The 22,424-nt window shown below is 35.2% G+C and overlaps 1 protein-coding gene across 7 annotated transcripts in view; it reads left to right on the top strand.

Moving 5' to 3' along the window:
• Positions 1-22,424, top strand: part of Disp1 (dispatched RND transporter family member 1) — a 210,556-nt gene that overhangs the window by 71,537 nt on the left and 116,595 nt on the right. For 3 of the 7 annotated variants that reach the window (XM_071600037.1, XM_071600036.1, XM_071600040.1), the window contains one exon: positions 10,470-10,546. The exons of 2 other annotated variants lie outside the window; for them this stretch is intronic. In XM_071600037.1, the coding sequence (XP_071456138.1) occupies positions 10,501-10,546 (46 nt within the window). In that variant the 5' untranslated portion in view covers positions 10,470-10,500. Of the gene's footprint in view, positions 1-10,468; positions 10,547-22,424 lie in introns of those variants that run through there. 2 more of the 7 variants (XM_071600041.1, XM_071600039.1) reach the window with 2 other exon arrangements.

The following is a 22,424-nucleotide window of genomic DNA, read 5'->3' as shown; positions in this document are numbered from 1 at the left end:
TTCTCTTTGAATATTCAGTTAGGTGCCCCTGCTGGGTTTTATGACAGTGCAGTAATTTCTTAGAGGAGTACAGGCACCCCAGGAATATGACCCAGATGAGGACTGGTAAAAATTACTAGGGGAAGGGAAATTCCAGTGACTCTAGGTCATTGAGGTTCAGTGTTGACCTTTATGGGTGATGTCTGATTCTCCCTACTTACCCTTTCCCCTTAAAAAAAAAAAAAAAAAAAGAAAGAAAGATGAATGTAGGAAGGGGCAAGCAGAGAACACTGAGGTACTCTTCCTCCAGTTATTCTTTTGTTTGTATCGAGTGCCATTTTCTTCCCTTCATTCCCTTCATCCTCACCCTCATTCTTTTCTGTGTCTTCCTTTATTTTTGCTCCTTTCTTTTACAGGAAAATTGAGCCGTAGAAATATGACCAGTAGTTGGACTCCTTGGGATAGTTTCACATCTCATTTCTCTTTACATTCATTTAAGATGAAGATTAGGCAAATTAAAATGCAGATATGTTTTAATATCACTTATAAACTAAAGGTAGTTATGGATATTAAATAACTCATTGGATTTCCTGTTAGTTTGCAATTACACAAGCTTCTTTGCCAGTTGAAGTGAAAACTGATATTCTTTTCAGTCTTTAAGAATGCAGCAGAGGCCTGGCGCAGTGGTGCATGGGTATAATCCCAGCATCTGGGGAGGCTGAGGCAGGAAAATTACAAGTTCAAAGCCAGCCTCAGCAAAAGGTGCTTAGCAACTCAGTGAGACCCTGTCTCTAAATAAAATACAAAATAGGGCTGGGGATATGACTCAGTGGTCTAGTATCCCTGAGTTCAATCATTGGTACCCACCCACCCCCACTCCCCACCCCACCAAAAAAAGAAAAGAATGCAGCACAATTGATCATTGTAATCCCTGCTATCTGGTGGCTGAGGCAGGAGGATTGCAAGTTCTAGGCCAGCCTGGGCAATTTATCAAGACCTCATCTCAGAATAAAGAAGTAAAAAGTAAAAGATCTGGGAATGTAGCTCAGTGGTAGAGCAATACCCAGGTTTAATTCCTAGTACTTTAGAAAAAAAAAAGAATGAAATATGCAAAAAATTATATATGAATCTTTTAAAAAACACATAGTAAAATTTAACTAAATTTAGTCCAGTTATTGGGAGGGTCAATTTGAATTAGAAAACAATCTGAGGTACAGAACCGTAGAATTATACATCCTCATAATTGAAGACTTTCTTTTTCTCAGTTGTATTCCTAGTACCAAGCACAGGGTCTGTCTGTCATATTGTAGATGCTCATTAAAGATCTGTTAAATGCATTCGTGAATCTTTGAAGCTTTTGACTTCTTCATTTTACAGATGAGAAACCTTAATCTAGAGTCTGAATGGTTAAAGCAGAAGTAGAGTCCAAATTACTTTATGGGCCATTCATCATTTACTACATTTTTTAAATAAAATATATTTTTTTCAAGATATATAATAATTGGAACTTAGCAGAGCACTTAATAACATGAGATTTTTTTTAGACAAATCCCTTCAGTGAATTGACCATTATAGTTTTGATTAACATATTCTTTGTCTCTAAATAGCAATCATAATGTTCCTGTGGAGGTAAACAGTTGACTTTCCTGAGTTGTTAAAATATTTTTTTTTTTTATGTTCTTACTGTTAGTTGGTTTATAAACCCTTTGTGCAAATAAAACAAAGGTTCTTTTAGGAACCTTCCCCTCTGTGGGCTGTCATAAAGTCTGCATTTGTTGAACAATACAGTGTCATTGACTTCAGTGTGAAGAGACTTTAGACATTATGTAGCTCCAGGATTCATGGTTTAGAAGAGGAAATGGACCTCCCAGCAGTTAAGTAACTTGTAAGTGTCACATCAGTTGTTAGTGGCAAAGATAGAAATAGAGCCTAGGTTTTATGGCTCCCTTTTCAGTGTTTTTGTTGTTGTTGTTGTAAATAATTGACTTGTAACTGCCATATAAGAGTCAGTGTCTTGGTGCAGATTTTTCTCGCAATGATATATGTTAAATATAGGGCACTGAGGGGCAGCCTATACACAAGATTGTTAAAACAAGTTTTTTTTCCCTGTCTTCTGTATTGCTTAGGCCTTCTGCCTGTTGCAGAGTTAGTGACAAGGGGAGGGAAAGGGGAATCTTACGGTGTCAGAATTGGAGCACACATTCAGAAAAGATTTGAACCTCTATCAAGGGCAATGGCAAAGAGAATGATTATGAAGAGAATAAATTATGGTATGTCCATACTGTGCAATGATTTTGCAGATAACAAGAACACTGGCTTAGTTCTGTGTCTACTGAGATGAAGCCATAACCATGATAGAAAAGTCAAGTAGCAGAGTACTATGTATTATCCCATGAAAATTAAAACCTGTATCCATATGTATACACACACACACACACACACGTCACATATATGTGTTTATATATAGCTCTATATGTGTTTATAAGATGTTGTTTGTATATATTTGAATATGCCTGGAGGAATCAGGTTAGCCACATAGATTATCTAACAGAATGGGATTTGTGGCAGAAATTAACTTTTTCTTCATTTACCTCTGTATTATTTAGTTTGTTAAAATAAGCATCTATTACTTTTGTTATTAAAGAGATCTAATATAAGGAAATTAAAACCCACTTCTAGATTTTTATATTTATGACTTGTTTTTGAAAGTGAACATAAAACAGTGATGCCAGTTAATAGAATTTCCAACAGGAGAAAAATACAAGTGATTTGGCTACTGATTCTGTTAATTTTCTTATATATTGAAATTCTTCAGTAATAACATGTATATAAAAAGGATCATCGTGAAGTTAATTTTTAGATGTGCTTTCCCTGAAATGAAAGTTTTAGTATGCACATGTTTTTTTCATCCTATTTCAAATTTCTTGTACTTAGCAGTGAGCTGGTTAAAGTTAGTATATTCACCAATGAAAGAGGAATATTGTTTCCATGCAAAAACAAGGTTAATAAATTCTCATCTCTTTGATTTAGTTAAGACTTGAACCATTCTTTTGCGTAAAAATGAATTGCTTGAGTGTAATTATACTTTTTATTTAAAAGAGAAAAATACACTCTTTGTACCTTGTGAATTTTCATAAGTTCTAATGTTCTTGAGTCTTCTATAACTTCAAATAAGAGTAAATGTCTTGTAATTTTCCTAAGTTAGGGATGCCTCTGGTACTTAGAGATTGTTTGTTTGCTTTAAATCATAGGTACTAATAAAAGAAAAATATTTTTGGATGTAAATATTTACTGGGAACCTGTTAGTCATAGGTTTCACATAGCACTTACAAAGCTGTTCTTCATATAAAATGAAAACTGGGTAATTTAAAAACTGTGAGAAAATACTGGTAATAATTTGAGTATATTTGGAACAGAAAAAAAATATAAACCCTTTTCCTGGTTGAATTATATGTTATAATCAGATCCTTTTGTTATAAGCTTTTTTTTCCCATTACAGTAGCAACAAATTAATATTTCTAGTTTGTAACCAAGAGCTGATCCAAACACTGCATTTTAACAAGGAATTCTTTCATTCTGAACTCAACTTTGAGGAGCTAGTGAAGCTTGCAGAAATCAGGAGGATTTTCTACTGTAAAAGCTCCTGATAACTTTACGATTAGCTGATTCAAGCTTCAAAAGGTCAAAACAAATCATGCATGATGAAACAATTATAAAGAAAAATAAAGGGATTTTATTTTCCTCTTACTCTTTTCTGTGTTTTAAAATGAGACTATGAAAGTTAATCCTTTATGAAGAATTCTGATCCCTCTTACACCTAACTCTGAAGGGAAAGTTAAATAATTATCAGGTCAAATGGAATTATTATTATTGCTTTAGTTAACTAAGTTTGTGGAGTCAGTAGGAGAGGATAGAAAATTAGAATTCTGGGCTTGTAATGGGATGGGGTTAGTTGGTTATTCAGGTTGATTGAGCCTTTATATTCATGAAGGATCTTAAATTTAGATTTTAAAGTATTATATACCCAATTTTATTTATAGACACTGTTATATGTTTTCTGCATATGTTCTAAAGAAACTAAACTTTAAGAGTTACTATAAATTATTTTAACTCCTCCTTCTCCCCTGTTGCCCCAATCAATATACTGGGAGCTTAAAAAGATTGAAAGTAGCTAGTACCTTTTTTGATCTCTTGGAGGGACAGAGTAGCCAGTACCTTTCTTGATCTCTGAGAGGGACAAAGAGTATTTTAAGTAGAAACTGCATCAGAAAATATTTATTAGATGTCTGTTATGAATTAAAATTAAAAGAGTTCTTGACTCTTGCTATTGTATTTTAGATATGTACCTGACTCTGTAAAGTTTTCCTGGGAGAAAAAAAATACACAAAAACAACTTGGAAAGTTCTGAAAAGCAGAGTTACTAAGGGAATTTGATGTATCAGATGGCAAAACTGAGAATTAACAATATCTACCTCGTGGAGTTGTCACGAAGATTAAAAGATATTATTTATTTCAAGTTCTTAGGATATCAGTGTTTGACATAGAACAAACATTTAATAACATTTTAAATTGCTATTCTTCTCTGGTTTAGACATTCTGTTCATTTCTTGAATATGAGTCGTGCATATGGAGGTCTGGCTGCTATTCATCATGGTGCTAGAAGAGAAGTTTCTGGAGTATAGGCTAGGGATTCTCTTCAATCTTTAATACACAGGCCAAAATGAAGACTGTGCACCAGTACTTTGGTGAGCAGTTGTGCATCATCTATACACATATCCTTCTTCCCAACAGATATCTACTTAGTGAAATATATGGGAATAATTCCCACCCATGTATAAGGAGACAGGCATCAAAAGGTTTACTGTGCACTGCATGTAATTGGAAAATATAAAAGCTGGCTAAATGTGCATTAAATAAGTATAGGTTAATCTTAGTGTCTTTATATTGTGGAACAAAAATTGGCAGTTACAAAGGATGAAGTAGGGCTGTGTATGACCCTTTCTCAAAAACAGTGTTGAGCAAAAAGAAGTTGCGGAATGATAGAGGGGATATGATGGTATTTTTATAAAATTAGTGAGATACTTTCTCAAAATAAAAAATAAAAAAGTTTGGGGATATGTCTCAGTGGTTAAGTGCCCTTGGTTCAATCCCTGTTACATAAAAACAACAAAGACAAAACAACTCCCCTCAACCCAACCAACCAACCAACTAACCAACCAGCTAACCAGCCAACCAGCCAACCAGCCAACCAACCAAAACCCAGTATGTGCATTGTTTATGGATACACATCTAATAATAGTATAAGACATGCATGAGAAAATAAATTTTAAATCTGGGGTAGTGGTTACCTCCTTGGAAGGAAGAAAGAATTAGATCCCAGAATGTTCCATAGGGGTCTGCATTCTATTTGTGACGTTTTGTTTAAATAAAATAAATAATAAAGCTAAATGTTAAGATGTTTTTCCAAATTGGGAGGCAGATACATGGGTATTCGTTGTATTAGTTTCTTTATCTCTCTTATGTTTGAAATATTGTACACAAATTAAGATGGATATGTGAACATGTTAAAATATCAAGTAGAGAGATAAAGTACAGGGTCTCTGGAGTCAAGGGAATGAGTTTGTCTTGTTCCTGCTTTTTCCTGCCTCTGTGACTTTGGACAAGTTAGTTTCCCTCTCTTACCTAAAATGAGTTTTATATTTCTTGGAATGCAGAAGTATCAAGCACTGAGAAAAAACATCAGCCAATAGGTGTTGTCCTACCCTTACCTAATGTCAATGAGGGAGACAGATGATTATCTGTAACCTCCCAAGTGTAAATGGTGTATGGGATCAGTGTCTTGAGGGCCAAGTACAAGATACTCTGAATTTTCTAATAGGGAATTTGAGCTGCTTGGGAAGGTCTTGAAAGGCTTCCCTGAAAACCCTTAAGGATGGGCTTTGAAGGAAAAGAGCAGGGTCTTAGTGAAGAAGGGAGGGTAGAATGTTTCACCCCAAGGAAACAGCATGGAGAGGTTGTAGGAAGGAGCATAGCCAATAGAAGGATCTGAGAGGAGGCCAGTGGATTGGATGGAGAGCCTCTGAGGGAGAATGGAGATGCTGGAGAAGGAGGTATGAGCCAGATCCTACAGAACTCTAGACCTGGTGAGGGAGTTTGGGGTAAATGAGCAGTTGGAAACCACTGATTAGTAAGCTAGAGTTCCTTAAAATCAGGGTAAAAAAAGAAATATTTTAAGGACAGTTGAGATTGTCATGGAATCCTAGGAAATGATATGGTGAACTGACTTGGAGCAATCAAAGCTGGTATTGATGACTTTTTTGTTGTTGTTGTTGTTGTTTTTTGTGGTGCTGGATATTGAACCCAGGGCCTTGTGCATGTGAGGCAAGCACTCTACCAACTGAGCCATATTGCCAGCCCATACTGATGACTTTTTAAAAGAAGTACAAGCTGCATCAGTGGTTGGGCACCATTCCTTTTTTTTTCTTTTGGTACTGGGTATTGAACTCAGATGCACTTGACCACTGAGCCACATTCATCCCCAGCTTTTTTTTTTTTTTTTTTTTTTTTGTATTTTATTATTTAAAGTCAGGGTCTCACTGAGTTGCTTAGTGCCTCTTCATTGCTGAGGCTGGCTGGCTTTGAACTGGTGATCCTCCTGCCTCAGCCTCCTGAGGTCCTGGGATTACAGCCATGTGCCACTGTGCCTGGCTTTTTAGAAAATTCAACACATTCTTATTGGACACAGAATTAGTTATTTCCATAATAATTTATTTCAAACAAAATTTATTAAACAGTAACAGTTCCTGTGGGTCAGGAATTTGTACACAGCTTAGCTGGGTCTACTGGCACAGTCAGGGTCTCTCAAAAGAATTCAATGAAGGTGTTGTTCAGTGCTGCAGCCATTTTAATGTTTAACTGGGGAAAGATCTGCTTTAGAGCTTACTTAGGGTAGCAGAGTTGAGTTCCTGCTAGCCTGTTTGGACTGAGGGACTCAGTCTCTTGATGGTTGTTTCTGAAGCTGCTCTTCGTTCCTTACTCTCCACAGGTCAGATCACAACAATCTATTTCATCATAGGAAGCAAGTGATTAGAAAGAGGTGATGATGGGGATGGTGAGGAATCAGTGTTTCAGTCAGCCTGGGCTGCTACAATAAATGTACCATGAGCTGGGAGAGTTAAATAAAATATCATTCACAGTGCTGTTGGCTAGAAGTCTGAGATCACTATACTGACATTATTGAGTTCTTGGTGAGGGTCCTGTTCCTGGTTTCAGTCATCTTCTTTTTGTATCCACACATGGCAGAGAACAAAGAAAAGAGGAAGCAAACTCACTTATGTCTTTTATAAGGGCACTAATTCCATTCATGAGAGCTCCAGCCTCACAACCTAGCTACCTCCTCATACCATCATATTGGAGGTTAGGATTCCAACATATAAATATTAGAAGGGGGCATAAAAATTCAATCCATAACAACCAGAAAGAGGGACATTACATTCTTTTATAATGTTGTCACAGCAGTGACCCTTCCTCACTTTTGCTATAAACTGTTTTTAGAAGTAAACCACTATTTCTAGCATATATTCAAAGGGAGGAATTACATAAGCATATAAATCCAGGGGTGGGAATCACTGGGAGCCATTTATTATAGGGACTAGGTATTGGGCAAAGTTTCTCTTGCCATGGAGGAACACTCAGCTTATTAAGGGAGATATGGATACAAATTGCAGTAATTTGAAAGGTGATGTAATAGACTAGTATTCAAGTACGTTGATTAGGAAGATGCTTGGCTGCAAGTTACAGCAAACATAATCATTATAGTTTAAACCCATAGGATTTTAGTTTTCTCATTTACTACGAAATCTAGAGGTATGCTATTACTGCTACTAGTTCAGTGACCCTTGGCAGGAGGATCAGGATCATTATATTCCTCTCAGTCTTTAACTTGTGCTTTCACCCCTCATGGCTCCATGGATTACTACTGTACCTCCAGACCATCATGTCTTTAATTTAAAGGCAGAAGAAAAGGATAGGGAATCATTATTTTTAAACCAGGGATCCATTCCCTAAAGTTGGATAGGGGTTTAATCTTCCTAAGATTAAGAGATACTACTTACCTGTTGAATAAGTTGGGCTCTATTGCCAAAGAAAAAGAAAGAGTCCTGGATGTCTTAGGAGCTGTGACAAGCAGAATAGTTGTCAAAGGTATTGACGTCCAAATCCCCAGAACCAGTGAATATGCTACCTTATGTGGCAAAAGAGTCTTTGGAGCTGTCATTAAGTTAAGGATCTGGGGAGATTGTTCTGTATTATCAAGATGGGCCCAGTATAAAAACAAAGGTCCTATTAAATGAAAGAGGAAGGTGAGACAAGCAGAGTCAAGGGAGGAGATGTGGAAAAAGGTACAAATTCCATTCATGAGAGCTCCAGCCTGGGGTTGATGGAGTTGCTGCCTTTGATGAAAAAGGGGACCCTGAACCATGGAATGCAGGAAGCCTATAGAACCTGGAGCAGTTGAGGACACAGATCCTTCCCTAGAGCCTCCAGAGGGCATACAACTTGCCAACATCCTGATTTTAGTCAGTGATACACATGCTGAATTTTTCCTCTTCAGAAATATAAGATAATAAGTTGTTTTAAGCCAAAAAGTTTGTGGGAGTTTGTTATAGTAACTATGGAAAACTAATACAAGCTGGAAAAATGGAACTCCAAAATGGCTTCTTTCTCTTCTCTATTGACATCCTGATTTTACTTTCACTGGAGCATTAGCACAACCCTCTCACTAGATCACCATGTCTTTGAGGGAAAAAAAAATGGTCTTCTTTTAATATTTAAATTAAATTGAAATTTAACAATTATATACAAACATAAAAATTATGCATATTAATGGAGGGCCACGTGATGTTTTGATACATGTATACACTGTGTAATGTTCAAATTAGGTTAAATATATCTATTCCCTGAAATACCCATTACTTCTTTATGGTGATAACTTTTTAATTAAAGCATGTAATTCTACATAGTATTTGGGTTCATTTTGACAAAATCAGACATGCAAGGAATTTGATTTCAATTCTCATCCTGCCCTCTTTTCACTTCCCCTATTCTCCTCCTCTACTGATTTTCCCTTTATTCCTTTATTTATTTATTTTGATTCTACATATACATAATGAAGGTACCATTTCTTTTTGCCAATAACTGCTCAAATGCCTATGGTTATCTTCTTTAAATATAATGAGATCCTACTGTGAAACAGATTCTGTTTATAACTCTCACATAAAGTTAAAGTCTAAAATAAATATAACAAACCACTAACAAGGAGTTTAACAGTAATCTAAGTAGATTCCTGTATGTACAGTCACCATCACTAAGATGACCAATGATATTCCTACTCCCCCCATACAAGTGCTTGATAATCAACATTAGTATTTTCCATTCTTTAATAGATTAATGAATGTTCAGAGTTTACCATGTCCAGGGATTCATACTCAGTGTTCTCTGGTGATGATCAGTACCGTTTCTCTTATTAGTTGGAGTTTTTGTGTGGTACTTCTCACTGTGTGTACCTCCTTTCTCTCTTCTTCCCTTCAGTGGAGATGTACCCCTTGGTTTCTGAGGCATTTCACATGTCTCCTCTAGGAATAAAGGAGCAAACAGAAGTTGAATGAGAGAATGTTGACTGGGCTTTAAAGATAATTAGAAGAAAAAAAAAGAAAAATCCCAATTCCTCTCTGATTAGATTTAGGGAATGTTAAGGAACTAATTGATTATTCTGAAAATTGGCAAATAAAAGTAAACATCTTAAAATATAGAAAAAAATGAGGAAATAAAAACATTTTTTTAATGGCTTCATAAAGTTCTATTAAATGATGGACCTTTGTTTATACAACCAGTTCCCTATGGATGGATACTTTGCTTCTATTTCCTCTTTTTTTTAATACTTAATTTTTAGTTGTAGATGGATACAACACAATACCTTTATTTTTATGTGGTGCCAAGGATCGAACCCGGGTCCCGCTTGTGCTAGGCGAGCGCTCTACCGCTGAGCCACAATCCCAGCCCCTCCTCTTTTTTTACTAAAGAAAAAAAGCTATAACACATATCTTTATATATGCTGTTTTGATGAATGTTTAGGTTTAGTCATAGAATAAAGTCCTGTGGCAGTGGGATTCTGGATTAAAGGATTTTGAAGGTATATTTAAAAGAATACTAATAGATTACTGGTTGTCCTCTATAAAGGCTGCACCAGTTTACTTTCTCTATGTCATAGGGTAACTGTACATTTTCCCACACCTCTGTCAGCATCAGGTATCAGTTAACTTAAATTGATTAATAAAAGGTCCATTCTAGTGTTTTGATTTGAATGTACCTTCATTATAAGTAAGTTAATTTGAGCTCATAATTAGTTTTGCAAGTTGTTTCTTTTTATTTTTTGGCCAATGCTTTTTTTTATTATTTATTTCTAACCAGTAGTCCTTTGGTTTAATACTTAGGTTGATTCCCAGCTGCTCAGCTGCTTCCCTTATGCACACAGACATCTGGCTTCGGAAGGAGGCAGTGGGTGTGAAAGGTAGGGGTTGATCAACTCTAATGTTTGGATAAAGCATTTTTGTAAACATAAGATATTATAGAAATGGAAGTATAACATGCTGTATGTTGTTTAAATTTACTCTGAGAACAAAACCTTCAGATGCTCTTATTAATTTTGAAAAAGAACTTTAGGGAAGGGTCTGTAATCTTACAAATTAATTTGAGGAAAACTGAGGTCTACCCATTAATATTAATAGTGTAAGTTTATGTGTAAAGAGATTAAGTGTAAATACTGTTTGGGGGGTGGTATAAAGCCTGCACTTTAATTAATGTATGTTTATTTAGTAGCTTCCTCTCCACCTACTTTTGAGTAAAGAGTTTGCATTGTAATAAATTAGGGGTCTAGCAGCTTTTCTGTGTACTGAAACTGGCCTTCTCAGGGAAGCAGTTTTGAAGACTATTAGATTTTAAATCATACTTGTTAGTAAAACATTTGCTTTAAAAACAGTTATTTAATATCTTAAATAATAGTTCATTCACTGGCAGTAAGATGCCTGTTTTAGCTGTTTAAGGCCTCAGTGAAATATTTTTACTTTTTCATGTTTGTTGCCACATAAATGTTGAGTTGCTTGAAACCCAAATAAGCACATGTGATGTCTGTTTTTCACACTTGAGTGTTTTTAGCATTGGCTGTTACAAATTGAGGAATGCTGTAATGTGAAAGAGATGATAAAGGTGAGATGGGTGATGTAAGTTCTGTTTGTTTTTTTAGTGACCTCATGAATGACTGGTAAACTTTGTAAATTATATAAAGAATTCATATATTGTGGAATTTTCAATTTGAATTAAATATAGTTGTTTACATCTATCTTTGTGAATGATGAAGAATATATTCAAAGGTAAAATTTTCTTTTTGATATGGGTTCGATGTTGCTCAGACTGGCATCCAATTCCTGGGCTCAAGTAATCCAACCTCAGTCTCCAGAGAGGCTGGAACCACTATGCATGGCTAAAATAAAATTTTTAAGACACGTTAAACTTAAAGGCAGAGATGAAAAGCCAGCTAGTAATAATTAGTTTCATGAAAAAAAATGAATCTATAAGAAAAAGACTAAAGTCTTTTTAAAAAAATATTTTTAGCCAGACATGGTGATGCAAGCCTGTAATCCTGCAGCTCCGGAGGCTGAGACAGGAGGATTGCAAGTTCAAAGCCAACCTCAGCAACAACGAGGTGCTAAGCAACTCAGTGAAACCCTGTCTCTGAATAAAATACAAAATAGGGCTGAGTTTGTGGCTCAGTGATTGAGTGCCCCTGAGTTTAATCCCTGGTACCAAAAAAAAAAAAAAAAAAGTGTGTGTGTGTGTGTGTGTTTATAGATAGAATACCTTTATTTTATTTATTTATTTTTATGTGGTGCATATGATCAAACGCAGTGCCTCACATGTGCTAGGCAAGCACTCTACCACTGAGCTACAACCCCAGTCCCAAGACCAAAGTCATAATAAACAAAACTTCAATTCAGAGAAGAGAACATACACACATTACTAGTACATATAAAAAATGATTTAATTTCCTTAATAACAAAAGAAACATAAGTTTAAAATAAGATACTGTTTTTAAATTAAAATATATTTAACAAAAAATATGTAACAGTGTGTTGTTATTAAAGATTTGTTGACATGCACATTCATACATTGCTATGTAATATAGATGAGTATAACATTCAAGAAAGCAATTTTGTAATATGTGTCAATATTCCACTTTTAAGAATGTCTTAAGGAAATAATAACATGCCAAAACAGTCATGCATAAAGTTATTATCCTTTATGGTAGTTCATGATTGAGGTAGTTTTAAAAAATCAGAAGCAGTCTAAAAGTTAAATCATAGAAACTTGTTTAAATATATTTTGAGCTCTGGATGATGTGATCTTATGCAACCACTACCATGTATATTTATGAAGTTTAAGCTAACTTGAGAGAGTTATTGCGAAAGCAGGGTGCACAATCTCATATTTTGAAAAGAGAAACAGATACGGTACATGAAAAAGACTGGAAATATAATAACCCAAGATAGTAATAGGTGTTTGGGCTTCAGGATCATAGATAATTGTTACTTCACTGTTAGTGCTTTCTTGTGTGACCCACTTTTTCTTCAGTATGCATGCACTAGTTTTGCAGTCAGAAAGTTAGAGAACATTATTTACTTAAAATCGCTTCTACAATAACCTTTCCATGCTAGGGAATGCGGTCTGCTCAGGCCTTTGTAGCAGGTTCCTTTACTATGGGGAGGCTGTTTATCACAGGAAAGAACTTAGGTCTTTTAAAGAGGGCAACAATTATTCTTTTTAATTGAACTACTCAAGAACAAAGATGGTTCCATACAAAATGTGGAGAGAGGTCTACATGGAACTTGGTGGATAATCATCCTAAAATAAAATGTCTGGAAGAGTTTTAGAAACATTTTCTATATATAGGAAAATTAGTTTTACTTGTTTGACTTTGAGAAACTTTCAGGCCTACTGTATATCACAAGAACAGAACTTGTCCATATCTTTTAGGGTTGTCGATAAGGTACTATTTCAGTTGCTTACCTTAATGGATTTTTCAGATAAGTGTTTATTTTGTCTTCCTTCCTGCAGTTCTCTTTACAGTGTCAGGCCAAGAGCCAGGCTTGCGGCATCATAATGGATTTATTGGCAAACACATATTGGGATTAGGCATAGTTTGAAATTGTAAAATTAGTAACACAATATTTTCAGTTGTTATGGTTTCTTGAAGGTTTTACAAGTCATTTATACCTTTAGTTTGACTTAAAAGAAAGTTATTACCTTAATCTTTATTCTAGATTTTGGAGGAGACATAAAATATATTCCTATTTGAAAAGAACAGAGTGGAACAAATTATTGAGTAAATATCTTCATATAGAGTTCTGTGTATGGCTGTATTTGTCTATCCAATATGTACGCATAACTTAAGACTGTTGTATTGAATCAAAACATTTTAAAGTTAGTTAACTCGACTGAACAAAAGGGGAAATTTGAGATGAGGAGGGTTAAGGATTTTAAGAATTAACATTTAGAAAAATAGCCAGTTCTTTTCTATAGAATTTTGATGAATCTTTTAAAAAATATTTTCAGTTGTAGATGGATATAATGCCTTTATTTTATTTATTTATGTGGTGCTGAGGATCGAACCCAGTGCCTCACATGTGCTAGGCAAGTGCTCTACCACTGAGCTACAACCCCAGCTCCAGGATTTTGACAAATCTTTAAAGAAATACTTTATGAACAAACATATAAGGAATTACCTCAAATGGCCATGAAGATTTTTTAGGTTTTAATTGTTTTTCATTATTTCTATTTACTGTATGTATTTATGTTGTGAGATAGTCAAGAATAAAATAAATATGCATTACAAAGAATACTAATTTATTTTTTAGTAATTTTTGTCTCATCTTTAAGAGTCAGTTTCTTAATTCCTCCTAGAAGGCGTGAGAATTTTGCTTTACTACTAGGACTATCCCAGTCATCTGCACTACAAAGGACTGGCCTCTCTTTCTGTTTCAGTAATCTGGGAATGGCAAATATTTAGAAGAACTCTAATACAATGGGACAAGGAAAAGGAAATTAAAGTTTGGTGGGTTCTTCTCTTGTCTGCATTAGATTTAAAAGTATCTTTGTCTAGGGAAGAAAGAAGAAATATTGCAAATATGCAGGTCAAGTTAAAGGAACTAAATTGTTCTCATTATAGTTTTGTGAACGAATACAGAAGAATAATTCCTGTGTTTCCTTTGTTCCAATTTAAAACTTGCTATAATATATGTTTTAAGCCATTTCCCCTTTCTCTGACTTGGTTGTCTATGGAATTTGGTGGAGCAAAGAAAGCATTTTACAATGAAGTTATATAAATTCCTTATTTTCTTATGACAGCCTATTGGAAAAAAATGATGATAATTAAGAACATATTAAACATCAGCACAGTATGTCTGTATAAATGTTTAGAAATTAAAATACAACAAAAATTTAAAAATTAGAGATAAAATAAAAAGAAATTTTTACAAAAGAATTTTTTTCAGGAAGACTACTAAGATCTATTGCATGTAAAGAATAGTGAAATATGTAAGTTGGTTTAGATCAGCCTTTAGATTACACACACACACACACATATATACATATCTTGTGGGATAGTACTAGTAATTAAAGAAATGCTGGTTAAAATAATTTAGGAGAATAATTTCATGTCTTTTAAACTTTTTCCACAGTTTTCAAAAGACCATACGTTGTTTAGAGATAGACTGTACAAGAATTACATAGTTACATAAACATAAGCAGGCTCAGTTTTGTTAATCACACACATGGTTGTAAATATGTTTGCAGAAGGATTGTTGGAAACATAGGGCTCTGTAGTATTACAATTCTATACACATAAAACAAGGAAAATTGACAGTATGCTACATTTGCTTACAAGGAGACAAAACGCAAAATACACTTTATATTAAAAAATGGAAGTCATTCCATTCATACTTTATGAGAAGGACTTAGACTGACAGCTCTTTGGAGACAAGGATTCATCTTAGTAGCCTAGTACAGTACCTATCCTATAGTTGGCTGTCAATAGACAATGACCATATGGATTGGATATTCTCACTACTGATTAGGATCCCCAAACTCTTGTGAAGTGATCACATTCGAATAACTTGTCATTTAGAAAACAAATTCCTGGGTTTCTCTGCCCTGGAATTCTTGTTCATTCACCTGGGTCTAGAGACACTCTCTTTCTTTATTTTTTAAAACTTTTTATTATAAAATAATTTTAAACCTTCAGAAAATTCAAGTTTCTTTTAACTCTTCAGCCAGTTTTTGTTCATGTTAGCATCTTATGTAACCATTGCAAAGTTCTTAAAGAACTTAACATTATTGTACTATTGATTGATACCTAAACTTTATTTAAATTTTGCCAATTTTTCCACTTGTATCCTTTCTCTGGCCCCAACTCCAACTCCAGGATTCCACATTGCAGGTTTTTTGTTTCTCTAGTTTCTTCCAATCTGTAATATTTCCCCACTTCTTTATTTTCATAACTTTGGCAATTTTAAAGAGATTTTATCATTGTGTGTGTGTGTGTGTGTGTGTGTGTGTGTGTGTGTAACTGAAGTTTCCTCATGATTCGATTGAGCCAGTGCATATTAGATTATGCATCCTACAGAAGGGATGCTGTACCTTCTCAGTGTATCATATCAAGGGTATATGATATCAGTGTGTCTTATCGGTGATTTTCACTTTGACCACATGATAAAGATGACCCAGGTTTTACTCTGTAAAGCTGCATTTTCCTCTTAGTGATTCGTGAATATTTTGTGTGGAGATACTGTGAAATGATGCAGATATCCTGCTTCTCACCAAACTTTTGCTCACTGATTTTGGCATCCATTGATGGTTCTTTCCTACAGTAATTACTATGGTATTGGCCTAATGGTGATTTTTCTTTTTTCTATCGTGTTTACATTGAATAATTGGTAGCTACTAGAATGAAAACTGTCTCTTTCCCCTCATTTACTTATTTATATCAGGATGGCCTCTATTTATCTTTTTCCATGGGTTATAATGCATTAGTGTTATTTGTGTGTTTTGCTGCTCATATGGTTCTATTTCTGGCCATTGAGAGTACCTTTGAATTGACTTTTGTGCCCTTTCCACTTTCCTCCCTCCCTCCCTCTCTCTCTCTCTTTTTTCTTTTTAGCACTTCCATACTTTGAGGCACCAAAAAATAGTCAAAGCTCTCATTATATTTTGCCTACATTGGTCCTAGAGCTCCAAGGAGCCATGATTCTTTTTTTTTTTTTTTTTAAAGAGAGAGGGAGAGAGAGAGGGAGAGAGTGAGAGAGAGAAAGAGAAAGAAAGAGAGAATTTTAATATTTATTTTTTTAGTTTTTGTCAGACACAACATCTTTGTTTGTATGTGGTGCTGAGGATCAAACCCGGGCCACACGCATGCCAGGCGAGCGTGCTACCGCTTGAGCCACATCCCCAGCCCGAGCCATGATTCTTTTATTGAAGATTATATTTAAAAACCAAAATCTGGGTGCTGGTTGTGCCCCATACTGCATGGGTGTCATTCCCTGTGCTCTTTAAGTGGGCAGAGCTAGGAATTATATATACCAACACATCCACTCACACATATATTTGTTTCCATATTTGTATGTATACATATTAAACATGGTGTTCATACCTATGATTCCAGTTCAACAGGACAGGCTCTGACCTTCCCCTTTTTCTAGTCTGTAACTCCTTTCTCAGCAGAGAGAAATTTGATGCTAATTATCTACAATATATTGACTAATTTATTCACATGTAGTATCACATAAAGCAGTGATTCTCACCTGGAGGCAGTTTTATACTCCAGGGGACATTTACTGACATTTACAATGGCTGGAAACATTTTTTGTTGTCACAATTGGGTGAGGACTAATGGCATCTAGGTATAGATGACAGGAATGCTCCTAAACACCCTATCAATGCACAGGGCAGCCCTTAAAACAACAAATTATATGGTCCAAAATGCTAGTTGTGCCAAGTTGGAAACTTCTGACAAAAAGAAGTTTCCAAATTATAACATTTTTAGACAGTTGTTTTTTCTTTCATCTTACAGTATGCCACCAAATAATGTTAGAGTTTATTAGGTCCTGTTCCTTCAATATGGCTGGTTATTCAACTGCAATATAATTACTTATTACTCTATGTATTGAACTTTGGGTTCATCCATATGTAATAGCACTATTTTTGTTATATTAATATATGAATGATTAATAATAAAATAGTCCTGGTGAAAGTTTTTGAGCCATTAATTAATAATTTAGAATATATATATATATATATATATATATATATATATATATCCCTACTGCATTAATTTTTTTTTATCTGATGCTGAGGATTGAACACAGGGCCTCGCACATGCTAGGTGAGCGCTCTACTGCTGAGCCACAAACCCAATCCAAATTTGGAATATGTTAAAATATCATTTACTTCATCTATCCCTTTAAAATCTCTAGTGTGTGTGTATATATGTGTATGTAGGTGTGTATTTATGAATTTACCTAATTTTGGTATAGAGATATATTGCTATAATTTCTACACTGAGTGTATGGTGCTCAAGAATAGTTGTCCAGTGAGGGCTTGAAAGTTTAGACTCTACCACTGTGTATTATGGAAAAGATGACTGACTCCTTTGAAATAAAATATTGAGGGTAGATTATTAGTAATTTATCACTTTGATTAAATAAAAATCTTTTCAGGATTTTCCCAAGGTGTCTGATATTTAGAAAATGTGTAATCACCAATATAGCTTAGCTTGAATTAGGGCCTCTTCATTTTGGGTTATGTATGGCAACAAAAGATCCCCTTGTCACCAGTGTTAGAAGGTGAGGGAACTTAACTGTGAAGTAACTAATTAGTGTGTTATATTAGGTATATTGACCTAGTCCCAATTAATTAATGGGTTCTGTGGTCTTCAAAACACACACACACACGCACGCACACACACACTATATAGAGATATAGTTATAAGTGAATTAACTCACCCAGGCACTATGGAAATGAAGGCTGTTTAGGCCTCATTTATTCTAGGCCCACATCTACGTCTCTCATATATGTTGCTTCCCTAACATTTTCTTATAGTCTTCTAGTCATTTTCTATACCCTAAGCCAGTGGTTCTCAAATTTTATAGTCTGTAGAACTCTTTACAATCTTGAAATTGAGGACCTCTAAGAACTTTTGTTTGTCATCTCTACCAATCTTGACTGTAGTAGGAATTAAAACAATTTCAGAAAAACTTATTAACTTTTTAAAAAAATAAGCCTATTGCATGTCAATATGGACATAGTTCATGAAAAAATAACTAATTTTCATAATAAAAAATTAGAAGAGTGACATTATTCTAAATTGTTTGCAAATCTCTTTTAATGTCTGACTTAATAGAAGACAAGTAGGTTTTCTTATCTGATTTTGCCCTCAATCTGTGCAATACCATCCATTACCTGGCCTCCGGAAAATACCACTGGACATCAGTGAGGGAATGAGAATGAGAAAGGCAACATAATGACTTAATTTTGTTTTAAAAATATTTTTTACACTGTAGATCCCTTGAAAAGGTCTGTAAGACCCCAGGGGATCTTCCTTCCTCCTTAGCTCAGGAAGAAAGAGTTGCCTTGGCTCTCTGGGGCCTCCAAAAGGCTCATTTTGCTTCTCTGGAGAGGTCAGGCAGGGACATAATTAGGGACTCTTTGAGGGGAACAGCTATCCCCTCTCTTTTCATTTCCTGACTTCTCTCTTTTATTTTCATCCTTGGGATTCTCAAGCTTCTGTGGCACTCTGGTATTCCACAAGCTGCCTAGGTTGTGTCTCTGCAGATTCCAGTAAAGGTAGATTTTTTTTTTTTAAGTTGACTAAAACAATGATAAGGTAATGGATAGAATTTGCTCAGGTCTTATGAATTGTTCATATTTATTGTTACTCTCCATTAGTAAACCTTGATAGCAAGACACATGTACAATTGAAACATTAATGAAAAATCTTGAAATGATCATGTAAACTTGTAAGTTTGTTTTTTATTGTGATAGCCATGTTTAGTTTTGTTTTAAAAATATTTACACAGCAATATTTTTTCTAATGAAATTATTCGTAATTTGTATGACAGAATTAAATATATACCTTATTTTTTGGCATGGTATCTCATGAAAAGCCAGCATGATATTTAATAAAAAGTATTGTTAACCAGTTTTCTGTCACTGTGACAAAATAGATAAAAAAAACTTAAAAAGAGGAAAGGTTTATTTTGGCTCAGTATCAGAGGCTCAGTTCATAGTTGCTTTGCCCTGTGGCTTTGGGTCTGTGGTTGTATGGTATGTTATGGTGGGAACATGTGGTGGAGAAACATGTGGTGGCCAGGATACAGACAGAGAAGGAAACATGGGTCCCAATATCCCTCTGAAGGGCATGTCTCCAGTGACCTAACTTCCTTTCTATTAAACCTCACCTCCTACACTTTCCACCATCTCCTGGTAGCATCATGGGCTGCCCATCAAGCCTTTTAGAATATGGGCCTTGGGGAATATTCAAGATCCAGTCTGTAAGAAGCACCACGATTTTCTGGTGCTTTGTCATATGAATAAGTTTGAAAACTCCTGCATAGGGCAACTTAGAAAGAGACATATTAAGTTAAACTGGTATATATTATTTAGCATGTAGATTCTGTCCATGTCATTGATGTTAAAAGATAAATTTAGGGGGAAATCCTGTTCAGTGACACCTCTTCAACCCAGATAATGCAATTGATAGCACAAATTCTTTTTTTGTGTCTTTTCTGTTTTTCTGATGCTAATGGCAAAGAAAGCTAGGCTGTAGAAAATCTGAATGGTGGATGCTGAGAGAACTCCAGAAAAAGGAAGGCGAACACTATTTTGAAGTTTATTGGGCAGCAATACTGATAACAGGAGCATCTACGGTACCTATTTACACTTGCTTCTTATGCTGTCAGATGCAGGCATTCATGTATCAAGATATGTTTATTGAGCACCTAGTATGTGTCTCAAAAAGTCTGAAAAAGTCAGCAAAGCCTTAAAATGTATTTTCAGATAAGCTCCACTGATTGTATGAAGGCAAAGTTTAGATCTCCCTGGTAAATAATACCTGCATTTCTTCCTTAAAGAAATTACCTTCCTTAAAGGATTAGCTTAGTATAGAAGGCAATTGAGCACAAATGTGGCTGGCTGGGGGCCAACTCTTTGAAGTTCCTTAACTCACATAGACTAACCCTGTCAATTCCAAAGGTATAGGAAGTTGTAGTGTACTTTGATGTCAGAACTATTGTGAGAAACCAACTTATGTTGTATTTCCTTTGAAGAAGACTAATTCAGGGTAATCTTTGCTTATAGAGGGCCAGTCTTTTGACCAAAAAAGCCTTGAATGAAAAATCCTTTGTCAAGAGAGAGCCAAAAGAAGCTACAGGTGATTTGAAACATCATGTTTATTTAAAGAGTTTTGAGATCATTTGGTTTACCTATAAGCAGAGGATTTGTTGTTCAAAATGATTCCTTATGGGAATTTATAGTTTGATGTAATAAATCTCAGAATTCTGTGGGCACCATTATGTTTTACTGCAGACATTTCTGGGAAGGACCAATTTTTTGATAAATGCACAAGTTTACATAAATTCAAAGTGTGTAGTTGAAACATTTGTAAAAGCCAGCTAAAAAGGATTTTGGTTGTGAGGAAAAGTAAGAACAGAAGCTTAAGGTTCAGTTTCAGAGATATCAAGTTATCAGGTTTCTTCCCTGATGTCAGATTAATGGGAAATTAGAAACTGAAAGCTGGTATGTGTTACCCTCTTACACCTTAAAATGTTGCTTGTTAAGACAGGCACATGTTTGAAATACTTGTTTGAATACCTAAAGTATAAGGCCCTTATTTTCCTTCCTGCTTGTCAAACTTCTGATTGGCTGTTTTTTTTTTGTTTTGTTTTGTTTTTTCTGATCATAACCAAAACATGTGGGCATTTCTAAGGCAGTTAAGATGAAAAGAAACTTGTCAAAGCATTTTTCCATTACTCATATATTCATATTTTAAAATACTTTTGTTAATTTCAGGCATAACAATTCCTGAACTTGGTTTTTTTAAATAAATATCACATTGTTTTTGTTTTTAATAACTTTGCATTCAAAATGTTGATGTGTCTTGAGAATGGTAACAACTCTTTGTCTTAATTTGGTCAGTTGGAACAAAGTGTATGGGGATCACATTAGCAGAGTTGAGCCATTATCATTTGATTGTTCAGTCACTAATATCAAACCGGGATTCAGGTTAGTACTCTCCTGGGTCCTTGGCTGCCAGTTGGTGAAATGTTGATTAGAAGTTTCAGAAGTTCACAGTTTTGAGTGGTTTTGCAAAATAGATCTGCCTGACTCTTAAGAGCAAAGTATTTCATACCAATTATTTCCTTTAAGACCATTCCTAGTAGGTGGATAGCTTTTTAGAATTTCTTGAAATATCACAGCGTGGCCCTACTTCAATTTCCCCATTTACTTCTAAGTACATAATGGAGAGAAAGGCTCAGTATGATTTTTTTTTTAATTTTTTATTGTGGGTTGTTCAAAACATTACAAATTTCTTGACATATCATATTCCACACTTTGATTCAAGTGGGTTATGAACTCCCACCTTCACCCCATACACAGATTGCAGAATCACATCAGTTACACATCCATTGATTTACAAATTGCCATACTAGTGTCTGTTGTGCTCCGCTGCCTTTCCCATCCTCCACCCTCCCCCCTCCCCACCTCTCCCCTCCCCTCCCCTCCTCTCTCTCTACCCCCTCCACTGTATAACCCTGAGGGTCTCCTTCCATTACCATGTAATTTCCCTTCTCTCTCCCTTTCCCTCCCACCTCTCATCCCTGTTAAATGTTAATCTTCTTCTCCTGCTCTTCATCCCTACTCTGTTCTTAGTTACTTTCCTTATATCAAAGAAGACATTTGGCATTTGTTTTTTAGGGATTGGCTAGCTTCACTTAGCATAATCTGCTCTAATGCCATCCATTTCCCTGTAAATTCTATGATTTTGTCATTTTTTAATGCAGAGTAATACTCCATTGTGTATAAATGCCACATTTTTTTTTATCCATTCGTCTATTGAAGGGCATCTAGGTTGGTTCCACAGTCTTGCTATTGTGAACTGTGCTGCTATGAACATCGATGTAGCAGTGTCCCTGTAGCATGCTCTTTTTAGGTCTTTAGGGAATAGACCAAGAAGGGGAATAGCTGGGTCAAATGGTGGCTCCATTCCCAGCTTTCCAAGAAATCTCCATACTGCTTTCCAAATTGGCTGCACCAATCTGCAGTCCCACCAGCAATGTACAAGT

The sequence above is a fragment of the Marmota flaviventris genome, chromosome 12, assembly GCF_047511675.1.
Source record: "Marmota flaviventris isolate mMarFla1 chromosome 12, mMarFla1.hap1, whole genome shotgun sequence".
NCBI lineage: Eukaryota > Metazoa > Chordata > Mammalia > Rodentia > Sciuridae > Marmota > Marmota flaviventris.
Note: the sequence above shows the minus strand (reverse complement) of the source record. Positions and strands in the feature narration are given on the sequence as shown.